Here is a 24,871-nt window from a genome sequence, read left to right on the forward strand (position 1 = left end):
TATAAATTGAAGTTTAGCGTTTATAAAATGCAAAGCAAAACAAATACTTGTTTGGGTATCAGAATCGAAAGTTTTTGTTTGCATTTTGTTTAATTATATTCTTTATAGGGAAATTCAGAGGACCAGGTCCAAGTATGGATACTGGTACACATATTCTGGAGAATCATTTTGCAAAAACTCAATAACTGTAAAATGCGTTCATACACTCTGACCACTTTTATAACTTAAGTAACCTGAAATTGAACAAAAAGGGGTACAACATGCTCTTTACTGTATTATGAACATGAAGAAACTGAAATAACCCAAGAGATCTATTTTAAAGAAACAGTAAATGGATTATGCAGTGTCGGAGAGGTCAAAACTATTTCTGTAAACGGCCAGATAGCAAATATCAGGCTTTGAGAGCTATACACAGTTTCCATCACATAATCCTTTCTTTTCCTTCCAATCCTTTAAAAACGTAAGGATCATTCTTAGCAGCTGACGGCTGGAGCTGACCCACAGGCCAGTTTGCCAAGCCCTGATTTGCATCTCAATCAATGGTAAGTGCAGCATATATGGGGAGACATGAAAAAATCAAATTTTAAAATGTTTAACGAAACAGGAACATGCTCAAAATATTGGAAGTAGAATACAAAAATACACACAAGATATATTTAGAAATATATGCACACACACATATTTAAAGACTGGAAGAACCTGCATTCAACTGTTAATCCTGGCACTGTGGCGGCAGAATCGCAGGTGATTTGATTCTATATTCAACCTTTGTTCCCGACTTTCTCTTCCAAGAGGGTATGCCTTTGGCCTCTCATCCACTTTGTCATTTCAGTCCCCTCACCCCTCCCTCCTTCACTTCCCTCCTTACCCAGACTAAGCGTCATGGTTCACCACTACTTACATGCGATTTTGTCTGTGCTCAGTTCCTTGCCCCTCTCTTACAAAACCTTGGTCTTGTTAAAATCCCAGGCTCTGCCCACGGTGAAAAACCACATTCCCTGGGTTCAGATTTGCATCCCCTGCCTGAAGTTTTTCTGCCAGAAGCACACTCTTGCGCTCTCAGAAGCCTTTCCTTCACCACAGACAGAGAAGGCCTACGCTGCTGTCTGCGGCAGGGCCTCCTTGAGGCTGGCCCTTGGTTGGCTTCTGGAAACTCAGCTTCTAAAAACTGCCCTATGCTGATGAGGCTGAGCAGCAAACTCAGCCCTACCAGGGTACGATGGGAGTTATGGAGAACACTTGCCTTCTTTCTGGGAGTCTGGAACCTGAGTAGCTGCGAAGCAGAGGATTCCTACGTGACCAGCCCCCAGTAAAAATTACGGGCACTGAGTGTCTAAAGGGCTTTCCAGGCAGAAATACTGCCCATGTTACTGTATTTTTTGCTGCTAGAGAAAGTCGCTCAATCAATGTCTCAGTGTCCCTCACAGGAGGAAGAGCCTGTGCATGGATTTCTCCAGAGTCCAACATGTCTTTTTTTGTATTGATCTGTCTGTGTATCTGTCCTCATTCACTGTGATAAATCGTATTCTGAACAGAGATAGGCAACTACCACAGACGGCAGCCCCCAAGGCTCCAACCCACAGCACACAGGCTCAGGATGCTGCACCAGGTAAGGACCACATGGATCTGAGCTGCTGGCAGAGGGGAGGAGGCTGTGGGAACCAAGGAAGCTACTAAAGTGAACGTGGGTCTCTGAATTCACCACAGAAGCGGGGACTCCAGGAACTCTGTGGCAGGTTGTTTCTTTCCCCCTCTACTTTATACGAAAAACACCCGCGGTGACCAACTCGAGACTATGAATGGTCATCACCGCACAATGACATGGTGGCTGCCCCTGGCCCACGTAGGGATGCACGTTTTCATTCTGGACAGAGGACAACAGTGAATGCTGACCGTCCTCTGCATTCCCTGGGTGGACAGTCTGGGGCTGTTTTCCAGCTGGCCCTTTAGATCTCCTCTCTAACCTTCCACCAAGGTGCTCTGTGCCCAGAGGCTGGCTCCTTGCATCCTATGGGCTCTACTGCCCTCTGACTTCAAGTGCAGTTGGGTGGATGATTGTTCTGCTGGTTCCCTGCATGCAGGTTCCCCATCCCCCTCGGGCTCCATCTGATGCTGGACAGCCTCTTCCACAGCAGCAGCAGCAGCAGCAGCTCTGGACTCCAAAGCCCAGTGCCCCGCCCTCAACTGCCATTTCCCACCGTGGATGGCCTGGGTGTCTCACCATCCTGTTGCTTCCCTCAACCCTGCCCTGCTCTTCACCAATGGTTCCTTTACTAAACTCTCTTCTGTTCTCTGGTCAAATGTGCCACCTGTTTCCGGCGAGGAACCTGACGGCTGCAGCTAAAGCTGAATTTTGGGAAAATGGAAATGTTAGGCAAATTCACAAAGTTACACTGATGGAGAGCGCACAACAGCCTTCCTGTGGCCTTCCTGGGAAACCCATGTTGTTTGTACAGTGTGGCAGGTTCCTGCCAGTTTCCAGTCATGCACAGCACATAGCATTTCAGTCCACAATAGGTCACATACACAACATGGTCCTGCAAGATTCTAATGGAGCCGAACACTTCCTGTCACAGCAGCTGTCACAGTGCCGTGGCTCAACGCATGACTCCTGTGTTTGTGGTGATGTGCTATTAACAAACCTACTGCACTGCCAGTCGTGGAAGAGTCCAGCACACACAATTATGTACAGTACAGAATACCTGATATTCTCATCAATGGCCAAGTTTAGGTTATTTACTATACTAGACATTTTATCGTGATTTTTAGAGTACTCATCTCACTTATTTTAAAAAGTAACTGCAAAACAGCCTCAGGTCCTTCAGGAGGCATCCAGAAGAAAGCATCATTGTCACAGGAGGTGACAGCTCCATGCGTGTTACTGCCCGTGAAAGCCTTCCAGTGAGACAGGTGTGGAGGTGGAAGACAGCGATACGGATGCTCCCGACCCCGTGTAGGCCTAGGCCACTGTGTTTGTATGTTAATTAACAACAACAACAAAAGTTTAAAAAGTAAAAATAAGTAATTTTAAAAATCAAAAAATACTTCTAGAATAAGGATATAAAGAAAGAAAAAAAATTAAGCTTATAAAGAGAAAGTTATAGTAAGCTAAGGTTAATCTCTTACTGAAGAAAAAACTTTTTCTATAAATTTAGTGTAGCCTAATTGTACACTGTTTACAAAGTCTACCACAGTGTACAGTGATGTCCTAGACCTTCACATTCACCCACCACTCACTCACTGACTCACCCAGAACAACTGCCAGTCCCGCCAGCTCCACTCACGGTACATGCCCTAGACAGGTGGATCACTTTCATCTTTTATACCATATTATTTTTTATGTTTAGATACACAAATACTTACCGTTGTGTTACAACTGGCAACAGTATTCAGTACTGTACCATGCTGTACAGGCTTACGGCCTAGGAGCAACAGGCTCCACCATACCACCTAGGTGTGCAGGTTATAGCATCTAGGCTTGTGTAAATATGTGTAAATATTGTGTAAATATGGTGTTTTCACGACAATGAAACTGCCTAACGACACCTTTCTTAGAACATATCCCTGTCGTTAAGCAACACAGAACTATATATACAAAGCAGTGCTAAGCCCTGTGGTGCTCAACCCTGCAAAGCTGGTGGGCACATCACTCAGAAGGTCAGCTCTCCCACCAAGGGGCGGGGCACACTGGGAATCTGGATTACAACAAGAAACTGCACTGGCGCATGCACAGAAACAAATATGAATAGCATCTTCATCACGGTTGTCTTTAGGAGGTGGGTTCAACTTCACTGTAGATTTCCATAAAGCGTGAACTGAGGATAATTAATGTAAATTATTTCTAAGATCAGAAAAAAACTACTTAAAAAGTTAAAAAAAAAAAGCTTCGTATTAAAGAACAAAAATACTAATGGAGAAATGTAAACACATCATGAATCTACAATCAGAGTATAATAATATACCATAAACAGTATCATAACATAGTCCCTAAAACTTTAGTACTTACGATATATATACATTGTTCTGAGCCTTTCAAATTATTCCCACATTTAATCCCCACAACAGTCCTATGAGGTAGCTTCTATTTTCTCCCTGCTTTACAACAAGGAGACAGAGGCTCAGAGAGGTTAGGCCCCTTGCCCAGGGGCACAGTGACAGGTGATTGGCTGAGTCCCTCTCAAGGGATCCTTCTGACCTGGTTTTGAAATGGTGAGTCTCTGGTATTACAACAATCATTTTCTTCTCAGAAATATACTTTTATTTTCTCCTCTTGGTCTCCATCACCTACGCATCCCTGTCCTAAAGTTAAAATTACTCGGCATGAACCAGTGTTTGATGGCCCTTGCCACAGTTCACAGCAAAGCACACACTGACTGTGCAACAAAAATGGCTGCACAGGGAATGATCAGCTGACTTTAATGACTCAGAGAAACTTCTACATTCAGACACCTCACAGGACCCCTCTGATTTCTGGTCAGTCACCCTGTCAATCAGCAAACTCACGGCCCTCAGGTTGAAATGTGTTGTAACCTTTGGCCATTGTCTCCAGGATACAGAATATTTATTCAGGGGCCAAAAGCAGTGCTTTGTGCTTTACTTCCATCTCCTAGCAATGGCTCAGAAAGATAAGGAAGGCCGGTGCAGTGGCTCACGCCTGTAATCCCAGCACTTTCAGAGGCCGAGGCAGGTGGATCACCTGAGGTCAGGAGTTCGAGACCAGTCTGCCCAACATGGCGAAACCCTGTCTCTACTAAAAATACAAAAATCTATAATCCCATCTACTCAGGAGGCTGAGGCAGGAGAATCGCCTGGACCCGGGAGGCAGAGGTTGCAGTGAGCTGAGATCGCGCCACTGCACTCCAGTCTGGGCAACAAGAGCAAAACTCTGACTCAAAAAAAAAAAAAAAAAAGACAAGGAAAGCAGGTTTTGTTGCTTGTTTTACTTTCTCATGGAAGATTTGCTAGATTCCCTTAAAAAGTCTTTCTAGAGAGCCAATCATTTCAGTAAGCTACTTTTTAGATTAATAACATTTTATACAGTAGTGAATATATGGAATATAATATATAAAATTTATATTTGTTTTTTCCTTCAACACACATGGCCTAGCACCCTACTTCACTGCCATAATCTTACATATGGAGGCACAGGCAGATAAACTGACTTGTCCCAAGTCACACCGCTAGCTAAGGGCTGACCTGACCCTTCCCGTCTCCTCAGTCTGACGTGAGGACCCCACAGCGTGCCTACCTCACTCACCCTTCAGTATCCATTCCACTAACTAGAAAACTGATTTTGCAAATACTATTTTAACAGTGTATCAGGAATTAAAAAACTAAGTAGAATGACTAGTTTTTTTTTAATGTAAACCTATTTTTTGCTTATTAATGCTGTACTAAAAACATCAAACAGAAGTAAACTTCTTTTGAGAGAGAGGGTCTCTGTCGCCCAAGCTGGAGTACAGTGGCGTGAACACAGCTCATTGCAGCCTCAACCTCCCAGGTTCAAGTGACCTTCCCACCTTAGCCTCCCAAGTAGCTGGGACTATAGGCATGCACCACCATACCCAGATAATTTTTAAATTTTTTGTAGAGATGGGGTCTCACTATATTGCCCAGGCGGGTCTCGAACTCCGGGGCTGCAGCAATCCTTCCACTTGAGCTTCCCAACATGTTGGGTTTACAGACGTGAACCCTGCCTGGCCAGAAGTAAACTTATTACACATTCTGTTTACCTTTTGATCAGTGAACTTTTAGTGGCATGTGCAGTGAACCAGCTGTCCCTCTGGTCATCCTAGGAGACTACTGTATCACTCACATCCCATCAGGTAGAGAAAGAAGGTAAGCACCAACGGCCTAAGAACGCCAACATCACAGGGCCAAGAACAGAGCTGCCATCTGCAGGCACCAACTTCCTAATTTACTTCCAAACGTTGAGGAGAGGGAAGTTGAGTGCCCCGGTCATCCTTGTGCCTCCAGGCCCTCGAGAGGCAAGGTGTTGGTGCGGTCTGCACACAGCATCCTGGGTAAAGGCAGGAAGCAGCACAGGGCAGGCTCAGGCCAAGGGCTAAAGACTTAACACAAAAGGTGGATCCCCAAATAGCTACTCATGTTTTCTGCATTTCACAAGTCAAAGACCCTCAAATTACTCGAATCTTGATTTATAAATAATCAGAATTATGATACAACAGCACTTTTCATTACAAAATCATCTCTGAATTTTGTACAATCTATAGCCCTAAAAGAAATCAAAGTCACTCACTCCAGATACATCCCCTGAGTGCACACTGGATATGAGGCCCGTACCAGGCACTGGGCGTTGCAGTGATGAGAAGCAGCAGGGGGTGGGTGGTGGAGGAGAGACCCAAGCAGGATGAGATTCCCGGGTGGCCCGCACCAGCCAGGACAGAAGAGGCAGAGCTGGGGGTCACCGGTGGGAAGGTCAGTGCACACAGACACTGCAAGAGGCAGCCGGGGGAAATTTGCTGGGTGTGCGGGGGAAAGGTCTGGGCCAAGACCTACGGTGGTATCCATGCTATCCACAGCTGTGTGACTAGGTACATCCTCAAGAAATTGAATTCAATGGACGAGACACTGCCCGGGGTCACTGTGCCTGCCAGAGCCCGGTAGCAGGCAGAAGGAACCAGAAAAGGAGAGCCCGGCCCCAGAGGGCAGCAGCTGGTGGAGGAGTGAGAGACTGGGGGAAGGGGAGGACATGGAACCAAGAGAAGGGAGTGGAGAAGAGGGGCAGCAGCGCAGCAGCTGGTGGAGGAGTGAGAGACTGGGGGAAGGGGAGGACATGGAACCAAGAGAAGGGAGTGGAGAAGAGGGGCAGCAGCGCAGCAGCTGGTGGAGGAGTGAGAGACTGGGGGAGGGGGAGGACATGGAACCAAGAGAAGGGAGTGGAGAAGAGGGGCAGTGGCGCTGCTTCCAGGGTCAGGGAGCAGCATGACAGACAACGGTCTGCCGCATGTGGAACTGCGAGGCCGTCTCCTTGGCAGGAGCAGTTTCAATAGAGTGACGCAGATGAAGATAGCTTTTTTCAACTTACCTAATCGGTATGGTTTTTGTTTTTCATTTGATACCAAAGAATCCACACAATAGCTGAATGGATGTAAGTCACATCGTATTACTCCTCTGCTTCAAACCCCCAAACGGCATCTCATCTCAGAAGAAAACCCACCAAACGCACCATGACCTACCCGCCTTCCGCTGTGGCCTCCCCTCCCCACTCTTGTTCCGGCCACACTGGCTTGGCTGCTGGGCGCACCTTCCCACCACGCTCCTGGCTCAGAGCCTCTGCACCTGCCAAGAGCCTGCCCTCTGCTCACCCCACAGCCCACAGCACCCAATCACGGCCTCACTTAGGCCTCATCTCAAGACAGGCTCTTTGCCACCCCTAGCTACTCACCACCTCGTTACTCAGGGTTACTTCCCTCCCTGGCCTTTGTGACCTGACACAGTTTTATCTATTTGTTTACTCTGTCTCCCCCCATCAAAACACATTTTCAAAGACATCAAGAATTTTATCTAACACTGTATCTCTTAAATCTGGAACGCTGTTGCACATAGTGGAAGCAAAATGCCTGTTAAATTAATAATGGCACTCAATAAATTAAGTATCAGACCAGGGGGTTCAGGAGCTGTTTGGAAGAGAAAATGCATCTAAGTATTGGGTTGGTGCTGCTAACACCTAACTCGAAACGTAATTATTTCAAACTTCCTTAAGTTTCCCCATCATGCAAGTAGACCCCAGACGTGCAACAGCCCCCACACAGATGCACTTACAGTAATCGCAGGTGGTATAAAGTGCGATTGTCCTGCTTGAGCCACGGCCCCTTCTCGAACCTCAGGTATTCAATGTCCTCTACCACCTAAGACAGGAAAAATTCCAATTTAAACAGAGAACCCCATTTTAGAAATTTAAACGAAATAACTTTTTTTTGAGACAGGGTCTGGCTCTATCATCCAGGCTGGAAAGTAGTGGCACAATCACAGCACACTGCAGCCTTGGCCTCCTGGGCTCAAGCAATCCTCCCACCTCAGCACCTCAGCCTCCCGAGTTGCTGGGACTACAAGCATACGCCACCACACCTGGCTGATGTTTGTATTTTTAGTAGAGATGGGGTCTCGCCATGTTGCCCAGGCTGGTCTCAAACTCCTAGGCTCAAGCGATCCTCCTGCCTCAGCCTCTCAAAGTGCTGGGATTACAGACGCAAGCCACCATGCCTGGCCAAGAGGTAACATTTTAATACATTATAAGCTATGAGTATTTGGCAGGAAGAATCACACCATAACAGTCAGAATGGAAGTGAAGCTGGCTGACCTCTAATGAAATGGCGGGGTTGAGCGTTGCATCACAGTATGGCCTTGCCTAGCTAACACTCAGGGATCAGGAAGTAGGACAGACATTACCCTGCAGGCTGGGAGAAAAGGACAGGTGAGAACAATCAAGACTAGGGGAGAAAAATCAGCCTTCAGGACAGGCTACTCATTTCTTCCCAAGTAAGTTCCTTCTAAAAGGCAAAACCTAGCCCCTCAAAATGTCAAAAGAATAAGATATAAACCCATTTCCTAGAGAGACCTAATGATCTAGGTGCCTGGCCCCAAGGCTGGCTGTCTACACAGTCTGACCTTCCAGAGGAGTAATCTTTCCATATGCATTCTCTCCTCACAACAGGCCAAACTCAGGAACCCTCTTTAGTTTCGAGAATTTGAGTAGATTCAAAAATGAACTCAAATAACATAGTGTTAGAGACAAAATGTATTCTTCTTCTTCTAAGATACATGCCACCTAAACAGTCTCTCAAAGGTATATAAATACTCTAAAAACAGAAACAGAAGGCCGAGGAGAAAATGAAATGTAATTTAATCAGTCTGAGTAGAATAAACCAAGGTCTCAAAAGAACTTTACAACTGGTAGTAGGAGAGCCTGGGCAAGAATGCAGGGCTTCCCTCTGCAAGGAGAATGCTACTCTCTGTGCAGAAAAGCTCAGTTAACCTCCCTCTTCTCATCCTCCCAATGCTGAGAGGCAACTGAAGTGTGCTTGTCACCCCAGCAGCCAACTACGCAAAGCTTCTTCTCTACGCGGGCACCACTCACACTTCAAGACCAGATCCTGAAACTTGTATTTTCTTCTAGAATTGTTATACCTTGTTTTGTTTTTAGTAATTTATGCTTTATAAAATACAAAATAAAAAAACTTGTTTTTTAACAAATGTATGCTCAATTGCCTCAGTACCATTTAGGAAACAATTTTCCTCTACTTCATTTTTGTAATTATCCTTTTAGGAACTAACTTTGCCAAACTGAAGATACTCACACACAGGTGCATACATGTTTCTGGACTCTTGTTCCATTAAGCTCTTTATTAATTCTTGCATTAACACCACAATGCTCTCCTTATTATAATCGTATAGTTTGTTTTTGTATGTGAGAGGGCAAATGTTCTTTCGTTATTCTTCTTTAGATGTTTTAATGTTTGTCTGGCTGTTATTCATAAAGTTCCCTGAAAACTACACCAAGATTTACTAGACTTTCACAAAACACACTAATTTAGGGAAAACTGTATCTTTACATATAAATCTTTCCCATTAACTAATCCAACTTTCAATTTTCCATCTCTTTAATAAAAATGGTGGAATGGATGACCCCAGATTCTGTGACATCTATAATTTTCAGATCGTAGAAACTGAATTACTTAAAAGAAAATCAGAACCTCATGGCCAGGGGAGTGTGATGATGGATCTGACTGGCACTGCTTTCAGGTGATAAGATACTGACGTGTGTTAAGACCAGTGGGAATCTAACTGACGATCTGAGTTGCAAGAACCTCACGCGTGAATCGAATGTAGGAATCACTTTCAACTTTGCAACCATTTTCTCACCTTTGTTGAATCTTCAGCTTCCCTTGCAGAATACTGTAAAACCTCACATTTTTCACTGTAAGAAAAAACAAGATGAAATTCAATGTAAACTTTTCCAAGCTGAAGTTAAACGTACAAATGAATACATACTGCTAAAGTCTCCTGCTCGAATTTAAAACCTCACATTCTCTGCACTGGGCATTGTGCTGGGCATGTGAGGGTGCATTAGAGCTAGACTGGTTCAGGAGGACATGTTAAAAGAAGCCAGAATGTTCTCATGGCTGGCTTGACAGTGACAACAGCAGGTCCATTTCCTCGTTTCCCTTCTCCTGACTACACTGCCCCCAAGCCAAGGGCGTGACAGACCACAACCATCACTGTCCACAGGAACAAGGTACATGAGCCACGTCGGCAGCTGCACATACCATCACCAAATGCCGTGCCTGCTGCAGGAAAGGACAACGAAGCCCAGGGCCTAACCGAGGAGAGGCACAGAGGGCACAAAACTGGCAAAGTGGGACACAGGTTAATTGAACTACTAGGATTTAGAATTTAGGAGACAAATGAAACCCTCAAAGTAACATGTTTCAGCCAAACTATACAACCGGGTAGCAGCAACTCAGTTATCTTAGTCCTTGGTCTTTAGTCCGGCCACTGAGAATTTAGCACCAGGTCCCAGAAGGAAGGCAGCAGCAGTTCGCCATGCTCGCTTCCCCACATGCCTACACTGACCATTCGGAGACCTGGCTGTCCGGCCAGCGGGTGACTGAAAAGCAGCAGGTTGGCATCTCCATACCTCACCAAATGAAGAAGCTGCCCCTGCCATCATCTCCAGACCACCCAGAGGGAACCTATGCAGTCCCAACCCTGGCCAGAGAGGCCATCAGACAGGCCGGACCAGGAGGAGGCCCACTGGAGTGCCCACCACGGCAGGAACGCTGGAAGCCCCTTCCAGCATAATGTCAAGGGGTTACTGTGTCCCACACATCATCTGCCCAGTATAAACCAGGGACATCTTCTCACTTAGGTGCCGGTCACAGGAAAGGACAACAAAGCCCAGGGCCTAACCGAGCACAGGCAGAGGGCATCTTTATACCATAGCACCCTCCACAGCCCAGGGCCTAACCGATCACAGGCAGAGGGCATCTTTATACCAGAGCACCCTCCACAGCCCAGGGCCTAACCGATCACAGGCAGAGGGCATCTTTATACCAGAGCACCCTCCACAGCCCAGGGCCTAACTGAGCACAGGCAGACGGCATCTTATACCACAGCACCCTCCACAGCCCAGGACCTAACCGAGCACAGGGACAGAGGGCATCTTTATACCACAGCACCCTCCACAGCCCAGGGCCTAACTGAGCACAGGGACAGAGGGCATCTTTATACCAGAGCACCGTCCACACATTTAGGATGTAAACATACAGGGTAAATAAATACTCCAAGAATGTACAAGCTATTTATTCTCATACTGAAATCAGCACCTGACCCCTACAATGGTACCAAACAAACTTCACCAACTCTGCTGACCATCTTCAACAGACCACTGGTTAATTAAATTACATAGTATAGGTAAAGTGCTTATATTTTATTAAGTCTCATCGTTACTGACTCACATCACTTCCGAAGTGTAGGAAAAAGAAAAAAGTCTTCAAGTTCTACAATCACTCAGTAACACATCTGTTCCACACAAGTCTATAACTCACAATTCAGAGTCATACAACTGGATAATAGATTCTTACTGCAACGAAATCACTGCACTCCTCACAGCACCCTTAAGTTCAACATAAACGGTCAGAAACTGTAAGCAGAGTGAACAATAAATCCATAGTGAGGAAAGTGACTTAGTGCATTTGCCATTAGGGCTGGCAAGGAAAAGGCCACACTAATTACAGAACTTGCTGTATTGCTTCCTGAACCGTCCACAGCTACTCATTGTTATTACGAAGAGAAAGGCACAAAGTGACAAAGGAGAATAATTCCCTCTGCAAGTCACCTAAGTGAATATTCAACTGAAGTGTACAGGAGACAGAGGTCTTAAACATCCCTGATGAACAGGGCTAGCACAGAAACATTATTTGTTCTCATACAGCAATATGAAAGGTCACAAACTATTTGACATATTTGCACAAGAACGGGCATGAGAGATCAGGATGACGTGACAGGTACGTTCAACACACATAACTGAACAGACATTAGCTGAAGCCCCACCAGGAGCCAGGTGCTGTGTGGGGTACGGAAGGTGGGGAAGACAGGGCTCCTGCCCTCAGTGAGCTCCAGACCCCAAACTACCTGCTGAGAGCAACCTAAAGAGTCCATTTTCTATCTTCTGTGTGCCTCGATTCAGCATGCTAACAACCTCGGCAACGGACAAATAAAACCACCTCTGTCCAGTCACACCTGCCTCTCATTCCCAATGCCTTGTGAAAGGAGGCCTAAAATAAGAAGGTATCAAGTATGGAGTCAGAGATCTGGAGGAAATCCCCATAAAGGGCTGGGCCGGCAGCTCACAGGCAACCTCAACGGTGGTTATTCCTATGGGTCGCTCGGGGCTGAGGAGAGCCACAAGCTGTATTCCTGAACCCACAAGTTACTTCAATACTTCCAGATCCTCCCCAGCTCCTCACCCACCTTAGAACAATCTGAAACAACGGACAGTTACAAAACTCGCAACATGTCAGGCTGGTCACTCAGTGCTCATCTTCTTGTCTCTAAAATCTCAGAGGAGACGACTGTTTCTCAGAAAGGCCTTCCCTACCCGGTCTTGTGTACCTCTGTGTCTCAGCTGACACTGACACTGGGAACTAGCAGTGTTGGAGCTGAGTAAATAAATATATGTTGAACAAGGGAATGGCCAAATGTTTGTGAAACTGATACTCATACTCATTAACACATTCATAATTAAGGTAATGAGGATAAAGGCATGTACGCCTAAGATTTGGGTCATAAACCTTGACAAAGCCAGAAAATACATATTCCTATGAGAGTTAGCTCGTTGTGCCTCTTAAAATCCCACAATACAAATATTTTGGAAAAGGCTGCAATGCTCATTATGCATTCATAAGCAACACATACAAAAACAGTGAAGCATCACCATATATCAGCATGTGACAGAGAGAAGGGCTAACACAGGACGAACTGTTCAAAGACAGGAGACGCAGAACTTCAATGGAACTATCATCTTGTCAGGTCAATCTGCTTTATTTCAAACACTAGTATTAAAACTAAACAAAACATTTCTCCTATTTAGTTTTGACTTTACTGTTTATTAATTATCTATGATCTAACAATATTGTCTTCTAAGGTCTAACCTAAGATCTAACAATAAAAATATTCAGTATTTAACTAAACAATGGTTTAAATATACAAGCCCAGGAAACCTAATATTGTTTCTGTTGGAAAATAACTCTTGAATTCTAAAACGCTAATGGTCAATAAATTTTAAAATACAACTCGCTATAGGTTTCTTGAAATTTTACATAAAATAGTTTCAGCCAAATTTCATAGTGAATTTCTATGAGAAAACTTTTAAGACCCAAGTCCATCACAAAGCTGCAGTTTGATCTTGGTCTACAATTCAACACTTAAAATAATGCATACTGCATAGAGTACATCTGGTACTCATTCTTCAATGTGTGACAAATGACCCCTACATCAGGTGGCTCCCATCAATCCATACGGCTTGAGCTGTCAGATAAGATCTACTTTAACAATGAACAGAGACTGTATCTGTTCCTAAAACAGGAGCTAAAAGCACAGCAAGACCAAGTGGTAAGAAATAAATGCTTGAGGCTTAACGAGTCTATGAGGGGGGCAAAGTAAAAGAAACTCTCGCCCTGTGCGCAGGCTGAAACCAGCCATTATTTTGCTGATGCTGTAGCTAGAAACTCCATTTGAGAACTTATGAGAAGGCTCTTTCTCAGTGATGTTTTTGAAGCCAGAAGATCTCCAAGAGTAATTTGTGTGTGAGCCTGAAACTCTAGGGTCAACTATCTCTGTTTATGCTGTTTATTCACGTTGGCTCTGGATACTTCCCTTGGTATTGTAGCCTTGGAAATAGGGCAGTACAACAGGTTAAAATGAAGCCAGAGGCCACCCTATCTTCTTACCACCTAAGAAAGAAACGCTCACCACAAACAAGCAGAGATGACATAAACATTGATACTTACGGTACAGAAAAAACTCGCTAAATAGAACATTTCTCTTATTCACTTTTGATTTTATTTATTAATTACCTACGGTCTAACAATATTATCTTCTAAGGTTGTTCATTGTAAATATTCAGTATTTAACTAAAATAAATTTAAAAATAAAACTTTTTTTCTAAAATTGCTATACCTTTGTTTTTATTCACAACTTCACAGTTACTTTGACATTTTAAATGACAATAACATGAGATTTTTAGGCACCAAAAGAGGCTTAGGATTTTTAAAAGTATGAGAAATAGTATAAAAATCTTCAATTCAAGCATTATGCAAACAATCTGAGTTTAACTGGACGTGAATGAGTGTGGCAGACATTCCTTACACACGAATATACCCAAGGAGCACAGAATGACAAGCCATAGGATGAGTGAAACCACATTTTCCATGTGCTTTCAAGAAAGAAAGAAAGGGGGAAAAGAAAGAAAAACAGTCTGGTGGTGTTTCCTTCATCTAATCCAAACGTCTCTCAAAGGTATCAATTAAGAATGTCTAGAGAAAATGTTATCTTTCATGAATTTTTTCCATGAATACACTTCCAATCAATCCTTCTAGGTAAACATGAATGTTTAGTTACCACCTGAAGTAAAAATACACAAGTTTTCTATGGTAAAACCTGTCATGGAATACAGCTTGGTTTACTTCTAGCATCAAAAAATTTCAGAAATATAGCAAAGCAAAAGTATTGACAAGATAATTATGCAAACCAAAACAAACCAATAAACCCCACAAAAATCAAACTGAAATGTCTCCTGTTTTTCTTAAACATCAGATTAAACATCTCACACAATATCCACTGCAGTAAATAAGACAGAAAACTCCCTGGGCTGTTGGGGCCTAAGAAACGAGTGGTGAAGAAGTTTTAGCCCCGTAAATCAGTCGTGTGTTTGGCTCACCTCATCTCAGGGAGGAAGGTTTTCTTATAGGCATTCTCAATGTCCTGCAGATAGGCAGAGGTGATCTTCATTTCATGTGGCTAAACAAAAGCAGAAAAATCAAACTGGGAAACATTTAGAGTTCATTTGCTTTGACCTGTGCATATATAAAATGCGAAGACAATTACTGAGCACTATCTCCTTACAACTCACATCGGGCACTGTGGGGACTGCGGGATGACAGCAAAGGGTCTCAACATCAGCTAGTCATTCTCCTTCTACTACAGTGAACACCTGAACCTGCCCAAGTGCTCCCATAGCGTGACTTTCTCCACACATTCTAAGATGTATACTTAGGGCAAGAAAGATGCCTGTTACGAAGCAGCACTGCCTGTGTTTCCTGCCTGCCTCATGCCTGAGTGCAGGAATGAAAGAGCACCAAAAATGGGGGGCAGCGGCCTGTCTGTCCGCCATCTGTACTCAGCACACTCTCTTCTTGTCACCTGACTCTCCCTGCATCTCTCCAACTTGCTCTCCACCTCCATCGTTCACCCATCTCCCTGCAACCACTCCTCCCACTTTCTACAGCTCTCACCTCCGTCATCATCTGAAATGCGCTATGCCAATTTCAGAAACTTGAAAATCCAATTATGAGTAGCAAGTTTTAAAATTTAAAACTCCTTACAGCTTCACACGATCTTCTCAGCCCGTTTTGTTTTCTTCATGTCATTTGCCTCTATTTGATGTTATGATTTCTCTCCTTGCTTGCTGTAGGTCTCCCCCATCAGCATATGAGCTCACAGGTGAGGACCTCATCCACCCTGCTCACTGGTATGTCCCTAGCACCAGCAGGATCTAGTACAGAGTGGATGCTCAATCAACACTCACAGGAGAGAGAGGAAGGAAGAATGAAAAGACTAGGCCTGCGGTTTCAACCTACAAAAATGATGAAAGCATTCTAAAACTGGATTATGGCAAGAGTGGCAACAACTTGGTAAACTGACCAAAAATCATTCAGTCGTACCCTTAAAATGGGTGAATTTTATGGAACATAAATTATACCTCATTAAAGCTGTTCAAAATAAGAAAAACCCTATCATTCAAAGAATATTTACTGAACATGTATTAATTCCAGTAATGAGACGGGGCACAGGGAAAGGATGATACAGGCAATGTTGCACTTCATTGCTCTGTCAAAAGGGGGAAAGACTGTAATTAGGAGTTCTGTTTTCCAATAAGGACTTGGTATCTGGGCAGAGACCATCTTTGTTCATCTTTGCAGCCTCCTAGGTACCTGGCACAGGTGCCTTGCATATAGGAGGTGCTCTGTATTAGAGGAGTGAGTGAAATCAACAAAAGTATAAGAGGTGATACGATTCGAAATCGCTATCATTAGCTATGTGCCAAGTAGAATAAGATTAAATGTTAACTGATTATAAAAGAAACTCTAGTGTAATATAAGCCCATAACATGCAACATAAACACAACCATCTGAAAAATCTGACTGAAGTTACTTGATAAAGTATGTAGTTATTGATCACTTTGACTGTTTTCTTAGAATCTAGAAATGGTTTTCGGATATTCCCATCAGTTATTACCAAAAGCTGCAATACTGAAACACAGACTGCACTGAAATAAAAATCAAAATAAGAACACAGACTTACTGATGATGTGATGTCTTTTATAAAATTGGGTCATTTTAGCTGGTGATGGTATTGAAGACTTTACTTGGAAAAATTAAAAAGTTGACAGCTCTACTTTAGACCTCAGAATTATTTTTGAAATACTGTTTTCCCAGATGACAAAAGAATTATCTGGAGAATGTTGAATATATGACTTTGGTTTTCTCAATAAATGTCAGCATAATAAGGAAAGGTGTCCAGTTATTCCATTGAGAAACAAACATTTTGAACTTGCAGTTCCCTCCTTTTGCCACTTGATGGAAGGTTCTTGGAAGTCTAACTATACAACATACTTAAAAGCATATGCTTAAACAATAAAAGGTCCAGAGTGGCAATAGAAAGGCATACATAGATGTCTCGCTGTTTCTACTATTGCAACAGAGAGAAGGAAAGTTAGTCTCATGGATCTTTCAGGAGCAGCAAAAAATAACCAGAGCTTTACTACTGCCCTGACGAGAACCCACCATCCAGAAAGGTATTTCCTGTGCACCTACAAGAATTCCGGCTCTGAGGATGGGCACCAGAGCAAGGAACAGGCAGGCAGCCCTGCATTTTCATCACAGTATCAAAAAGGAGACCATATTCTCCTCCAGGAGAAAATAACACAGTATTAAACAAGAAGTGAAACCCTGTCTCTACTAAAAATACAAAAAAATTAGCTGGGCGTGGTGGCGGGTGCCTGTAGTCCCAGCTACTCGGGAGGCTGAGGCAGGAGAATGGCGTGAACCCGGCAGGCAGAGCTTGCAGTGAGCTGAGATCACGCCACTGCACTCCAGCCTGAGCGACAGAGTGAGACTCTGTCTCAAAAAAAAAAAAAAAAAAAAAAAAAAAACTCGCCTCAGGGCAAAGACGGTCTTTGTTTCATCTCAGGATCCTCCATCAAGCCACCAAAAGAGCTACTGACGGCCACAGGGTCACTTCAAAAGGCATTGTTTTGAGGCCACCTAATTAAGATCCAAGGAAAACTACAAAGAGTAAATGGATGTGTGTGGAGATCACTGCTCTACTGTTCTGGAATTGGTAAGTAAGAAAAAGGGGGAGAGGCATGATTTGCGTTAAATAGATTGAAGTGATGAGGGATATTAGAAATTGCTTCCAATGTGGAAGAAAACAACAGGATACAAAAACCTCATCAGAGAACAGAAAGGTACGTGACAGAGGGATGGAGGACGCTCTGCCAGGAGGCCCTCCCCAGCCTCCCAAGTTTAAACAGCTGAGGGGACTCGGGGACCACAGTGGGACTGCAGAGCACTGGTGGGCAGCAAGTCCTCAGGCGGTGGCACCAGGCCGAGCCCTGGGGTCTCCCCTCCACCCCTGCAGATGCCCTCTCTCAGGTGGGACCAGGGTATGTGTCACCCTCCTCATGACGACTGGTAGGAATTGGTATAAATGCTATTAAAGCAGAGCTTTTAGTGCTGATCTACATTCAAAATAGAGATGCTTGGCCTTTGATTTAAAACTGCATTACATCTCCTTTCTTCTGAATCCGCCTCTGGACCTCTGGAACGGGCACATCAATGTAGATCACCAGGTGCGGGGGCAGGTAATCACAGATGGTGATGCTCTTCACCTCGTTGTAGTGGTCCACACCTGGCACACAAGAGAAAGGGGCACTGTCACCTACCAGTTCCCACATGGGTTTCTAAAACACACTCTTCCTTGAATAAAAGGGCACACATATATGCAATTCTCAGAGCCACGTACCAATCTACAAACCCTATCTCAGTCACAGTTCTAAGCACTGACCACACACATGGCATGTGACTGTGCTCCAGGTGCCACGGGGCATGGGCAGACAGCAGCTGTGGTGCCCACAACCCTGCAAACAGGGCTTCTCGCCTCCACTGTATTTACAAACCAAACGTCTGAGGCCCAGAGAAATTAAGCTACTTACACAGAGTAAAATACCAGCATTTAAACTGTGACCTTAATCATCCTAAAAGACAGATCTTTAGCACATCTTAGCCACATTTAAGGATTCACTTTTGCTCCTGAGGCAAGGCATAGGTCACGCAAGATGGAGGTCACAGTTCAGTGACCTTTGAACTGAAATATATTCCATAGACCTGCAGTGTATATCTGCAGGTATATAGTATACCTGCTACTATATTTCTTCATAGCAATAATAGATACAAGAGTCTGGTCTTCTCTAGAGAATAAAAAGCAGCTTTAAATACTTTAAAGTTTCAAATAACTCAGCTGAAAATCATCAAGCTACATTTATCCCAGTTCAGTAAGTATAATCAGCTGCACAGAAGTATCTACTGAGTCAGATTTAGTGACAAAATGAAATTGAAAGCAGCTAAGGCTGAGGAACAATTCTCCTAAAGTGATCACTACACAGAATGCATAATGCAGACGGCACCCACAGGGCCCGTGCCACCCAAGGGAACCCTGCCACTCTTCAGAGCACTCTGCACCTGCACATGCTCATGCACACCCGACCTCCCAGAAGCCAACAGGGAGTGCACACCAGTGCATGTGGAGAGGCCATGCTGAGAAGCCATACCCTTTGCAGCTTTTCACATGTGGAACCTTCCAGAAGTGACAGATGGCCACACTAGGGTCCACAGAAAGACAATTATTTTGCTTTAAAGGAAATGGGCTGGGCACAGTGGCTCATGCCTGTCATCCTGGCACTTTGGGAGGCCGAGGTGGGCGCAGATCGCTGGAGCCCAGGAGTTCAGGACCAGCCTGGGCAGCATGGTGAAATCTCATCTCTACCAAAAATACAAACATTAGCCAGTCTCCTAACCTAGTCTCAAAATAAATAAATAAAAATTTTAAAAATTCAATTAAAATTAACTTAAAAAAAAAAAGTTCCAGTAAGCATTCCTACTAACCTCACTCTAGAGGCAATCGTGGCATGGGCCTTTGGCTCAGGGTCAGGGACAACGTGAGCTAAAGAACAAGGAAGACCACCCAGGAGGAGGTGTGACAAAGCAAAGGACAGAGGCTGCCAGTGGAGGACCATTCACCTGAGCATACAAACACAAACCCGCAGCCAGGCAGAGCACACGCGACCTCGGGTCTGCTTCTTGACTGCTGGACCGGTAGGTAGCAGGCCAGTCTCTCCTGCTGCTGAGGTGAAACCTCCCTTCACCGAGCCTCTGCTCTCACCCTGCTTCCCGCCCTCACCCTTACTCCTGTCAGTACACCCACTTCTCAGGTGGTTCCCACCTTGCTCTATGCCACCTGTCCTTTAGCCAACATGATCTGCTTTCCCCCAGCGCAGCACTCAAACGACTCTGGCTAATGTCACCAGCCCCCCAAAAGTGAAACGTGACAGTCACTTCTCAGTTCCCATCACAGTCACAGCACATGTGATAACCAACAACCAACCCTCCCCACATCCCCTCTGCTTCCTCCTGTGCACCTCTGATCACTCAGCTTCAATCCCTCAGGGGGGTCTCATCACCCCAGAAATGGTCCCCAAAGGATCTGGTCTCAGCCCTCCCCCATCACCCCTTGGGCTTTCCCAAGACAAGCATGCCCATGGTCAGTGCTGGACCCCCAACGCCTGTAGACTCCAGCCCAGGCCAGTCCTCAGACTTCAGCAGACACTCAGCAGATGCTGACAGGTGTCTCTGCCACCTTGCAATGGGAACCTCACACTCAGGAATCCAACGTCCAAACATGAAGCCACCTCGGCCCACTGCCCCTGTGCGTCCTTCCCCCTTAGCAGCCCACCAGCCAGGGCAGGTCCATGCCACTCCCCACTGTGCACACACGAAGCCACCCACCCAGGCCTGCCCAGTGTCCCTCCTGAGCGGCAACTCCCACTGCCCAGTGCAGCCTCCCAGCTGGGCGCACCTGTCCCACCCCAATTTCCTCCCAGATAGGCTCCTTCCCCTTCCGTCTCTCCTCACCAAATGCATCCTTCAGATGAAGGCCTGCAACCATTTTAAACTCACATCTAACCGCATCTCTGCCATGCTAAAAACCCTCCAGTGGTCCCTCACTATTTTCAGGACAGAAGCCAAGCATCCTCGCCAAAGCGCAGCTCCTTCCTCGTGCAGCCTCATCCGGCATCATTCTCCCCCAGCACCCAGCCCTCACTACAGGACACCACCACCAGCCTGCGGCACACGCAGGCTTCTCCACCATCCCCACACCTTCCTCACTCCCACTGCACTACAGATGTCAGGCCATTCGTCAAAACAGCTGTCCCTGACACTATCCCATCTCCCAGCCGGTTACACATTTCTCCTATGTGCCCCCAAAGCACCCAGGAGTAATGCTCAGGAGCTGCTAAGTACACTTTATCGCAATTAACCATCCCCGTTGGTTCAACAGCCCCTAACCCCGGGCCCGTGGGAGCCTTGTCTTAAGTTTCTTCATATTCATATCCCCAGCACCTAAGAGAGCCTGGCACACCACGGGCACTCCAGAAACACTTGCTGGTGACCTGACCCGTTGCTCAGCATGTCCAGGGAGGATCAGCCCCTATCAGAAGCAGGGGCTTGCAGTGCTCTTGTGGGCAGCAAGCTCACAGGTCAGGTGGAGTACCAGCAACACCAGGACACACAAGCAGCCAGAAGCAGGCGCCTCCTCCACAGAATCATCACCTGGCTTGCTTCAGCCTCCTCTTTCATTAACCAACAGTACTTCCTCTGAGCTCCCAGATTCCAGCTTTCCACCGGCTCCAGCCACCCCAGTCTACAGATGAAAATGCCGTCAGTCAGACTGTCCACCAGGCCGGTTCAACGCACCGCCCAACACAGTCCTAGTCACAGACACCCCAACTCCACCCTGACTCCTCAAGGTCAGCCTGCTTCAAACCAGGGGGTCTTTGCTCCTTTCCATTTGCCACTTGACAGACCTTCCGCAATACAGCAACACAAAGCTACTGTCCTGAAAAACGGCAACGTGTCAGAGGGAAGCACTGTGATGATGCTGGCAACTGGCAGGCCTAACATCCCAATTCATCAAAATCACACACCAGAAACTGGAAAGTTTGTTACAATTAGAGCTACAGCCTAGGTATTGCTAGGGCAAGCTGAGAGCGGGGGAGGCTCTAACGGGAGGCTGTAGGGGCTGCACTTTAAGCTGTGTGTGTTTGAGGTCCAGGGCTCCAGTCTGCTTTCACAGGGAGACGATAGCACAAAAGACACCTATTTCAGGAGGGAGAAAGGGTGGAAGACACTTAGGAAGTCCCTTTTTCCAGCGGAGACCGATTAAGTAATGGCATTTATTCATTTATCTAACAGACATTCATAAACACAGTAAGTGCAAGGTGAGTCTATTACAGCCTTTGCAAAGTCACACCACACACCCAGAAGCGGGTCTGCAATGCTGACTCACACTGCTTTCGGATGAATCCCTGGTTGTACATCGCGTCCAGGAACACAAAGTCACTGAAGATGGAGCGCTCCAGCACAACACCTTGTCCTGTTTCAACACAGGCAAACAGAAATTGACAATCAGACCGATAGCAAAGCACTGGCAACTGATCACTGCACTTCAGAAAAAAAGAAAACAACAGTCATTTACAATTCCATTTCCACACTAAAACTGAAAAGGACATATACATATTGATAAGTGGGAAAACATTTTCAAAAACTGAAGTATCTTTTCAGTTTTCAGCAATAGAACATCGTTTCATTAAGTCAGCTACAACGGAAAGCATCCAGTTAATACAAAAAGTGCTTTGTTTTTAAATAATGTATTCCACCCCTAGGGTGCCCATCCCATCCTGCTCCTGCCCCCACCATTCCAGTCAGGTCTACCGATGTGGGGCTCCTTCTCAACCTCACCTCTGTCCACTCCCAGCCTCACTGGCTGTGTTACTATCACAGCAGCCCCGACGGACACTTGTGCAGCTCAGAGCACTAGTCCCCAGGGTCCCCAGCCAGCCTCCCTGCAGTCAGCCCTGCTATGTCTGGGCAGAGGCCTCCCCTAATCTTCCTACCCAGCCTCTCCCCATGGCCTCCTTCCTCAGAGCAGCCACCACTCACTTGGGACAAGACATTCCTGTTTCTACATCGAGTCTTCATCCCTCTACTACAACACAGGCTTCCCTCCCTGTGGCACCCTTAGCTCCCAGAATGGGTCTGACACACAGCAGACATGCACTAAATATTTAATGAATACATTAACCCAGTTCCAATTTGCCCCAAGAATACTGAGATGGGAGCAAGCTGCACTTTTTTTTTCTAAATGGGAAATAGGTTACTATAGCACACAAAAAAGCAAGGTTTTATTTAACAAGTAAAATGTTTTTCATTTTAAGAAGTGAGTAGTCAGAAGACAGGGTTGAAGAATGCTTTAAAAAGAACGTGGAGTAAGCCCGGATGTCAGTATGAAGTCCACACTACAACATCAGCTCCTGGATTGGCTCCTGGTAAAGAACCTCAAACCAGAAACAGCAGACCACATTGTTTTCTTAGGAGTAACACTAACCAAGATCAGGGCTTACGTTCATATAAGAAAAAAAGAAGCACTAATAAAATGTTGGAAAAGCAAGACAATAACTCCACCGCTGTACAACTGTGTAGATACGTGTCACGGACACACACCGCATCCGTGGAGACCTGAAGGAGCATAGGCAGCGGCTCCTAGCACAGCTCTGAGAAGAAGCCCGTGAGCCGGCCACTCCTGGTGAAAACCACATTCTTGTTCTCACGGTTCAGATCCCATGAAGCCAACCCTAGTGGCAGCTGAGCTTGTGCGTGAGGAGCTCATCAGGGGCACTGCCAATCAGTGAACGCAGCAAGCACTGCAATATAAAACAGACACGCAGGCCCTAAGAATCCACCCATCTCCCTCTCTCCGCACACAGATGGACCATTTGCTGCTATCTGTGAATTGGTAGCTTTGACCAAAAATTGGTATTGCATCTGCGGTCCAACTCTCAGGATGTCTAGCATGCACTGCTGTTTCCCAGGATGATTATAGTAACCCCTGGCTGGACCCTAACCGCATTCTGCACACAAGTAGTCCATGTTCATGCCCTTTCATCCACCTTCCCTTCCTCTCCTAACTATACTTTCTGATCCCTGTTTCATCTCCCAGGCTCCCCAGTACACAGCTCTTGTCCATTTCCTTCCTGCTTTGGGTATCTTCAAGGGAAGCATCCTTCCCTACCTCACTGGCCTATGGGACCCTGTGTGTTCTGCCTCCCCCTGTCATCTTATCAAGATTAACGTCTACCTTGTGGCTTTATGGTGAATTCCAGCCTATCTCTGGGCCCTCCAGGACAACGCTATTTTGTTGGCATCCACATCTCTGTCTGTATGGCGCATGCACAATCTTCATAAGTGTGATCCCATTTCCTCCTGGACACTTCTATGCTCTCTTTTCCCCTTTGTTTTGACACATTTCATATATAAATGAATATGTAAGTATAGAAGCTTAAAGCAGTGCCTTGAGAATTCTATACAATCCATAAATCTCACTCCAGTATCCATAGTGAAACAGCATTAATTTAATTCTGAAGCAAAAATAACACAATTTCAAGAAATTCATGATCTTGTTGGAAAGACAAAACTTACCTCATCAAACACCCTTAAAGGAAAGCTTGACTCAGTGGCAATTTAACGTGGTTGAATTCTAGAATAGCGTTCAAGTACAGAACAAGTCTAACTGCCCAGAAATACTGCACCTGTGGTCAGCAAGTGCTCCAAGGCATCCGAGTACTGCAGCAGGCGACTGCTGTACAACCAGGACTGCAGGCGGTAACTGTTGCCATCATTGCTTCTCGGATCATCGTAAAATTTCTCCAAACTACAGTTGCCACTATAGTCCGCGGTAAGGGGCTTCCCGTCTCCTGTGGTACTGTCTGGATAATGAATCCCTGCTTCAGGAAAGTGCTTGAAGCCTGAAAAGAGAAACAGTCAGATGCAGTCTGATGCACATCACTCACTCCCCGCAGGGAGCAGTGGGGACTAGCCAAAACACACAGCCCGCCCGAATCTCACCGCCGGGGATGGCGCCAAAGACCTAGAGAAAGTCACCTACATGCCTGGGTTTCATCACGTATGAAGGGAACACACAACATATACGAGCAAGCATGTGAGTGACAGAGCTTGCACAGTGCCCTTATCCAGGTTCCTCCTGAAAGGACTGCTCCCTGTAACCACAGGAACCCCCTCTAGCGGGCAGCTGCTGTCATGCAGGTGCTACAGAAAGGTACAATGGACACACAGCTGCACCAGGAGTCAGGAAGGGGCTCTAACCTTGGCTTTGGGACCCAGCTATGTGGCATCTGCTCACTCAGGAGTACACCCATCTGTGAGTGAGTACCATC

General features: G+C 45.6%; 1 protein-coding gene across 10 annotated transcripts in view; it reads right to left on the reverse strand.

Moving 5' to 3' along the window:
* The window catches only part of NDUFA10 (NADH:ubiquinone oxidoreductase subunit A10), a 64,601-nt gene that overhangs the window by 36,155 nt on the left and 3,575 nt on the right, over positions 1-24,871 (reverse strand). For 7 of the 10 annotated variants that reach the window (XM_055291166.2, XM_063645845.1, XM_055291170.2 and 4 more), the window contains exons 3-8: positions 24,227-24,442; positions 21,928-22,014; positions 18,092-18,213; positions 14,963-15,042; positions 9,886-9,940; positions 7,786-7,871 (exon numbers count right to left, since the gene is read on the reverse strand). In XM_055291166.2, coding sequence (XP_055147141.1) covers positions 7,786-7,871; positions 9,886-9,940; positions 14,963-15,042; positions 18,092-18,213; positions 21,928-22,014; positions 24,227-24,442 — 646 coding nt within the window. The remainder of the gene's footprint in view (positions 1-7,785; positions 7,872-9,885; positions 9,941-14,962; positions 15,043-18,091; positions 18,214-21,927; positions 22,015-24,226; positions 24,443-24,871) is intronic. The other 3 variants (XM_063645846.1, XM_063645850.1, XM_063645847.1) reach the window with 1 other exon arrangement.

This window comes from Symphalangus syndactylus, chromosome 8 (genome assembly GCF_028878055.3).
Source record: "Symphalangus syndactylus isolate Jambi chromosome 8, NHGRI_mSymSyn1-v2.1_pri, whole genome shotgun sequence".
Taxonomy (NCBI): Eukaryota; Metazoa; Chordata; class Mammalia; order Primates; family Hylobatidae; genus Symphalangus; species Symphalangus syndactylus.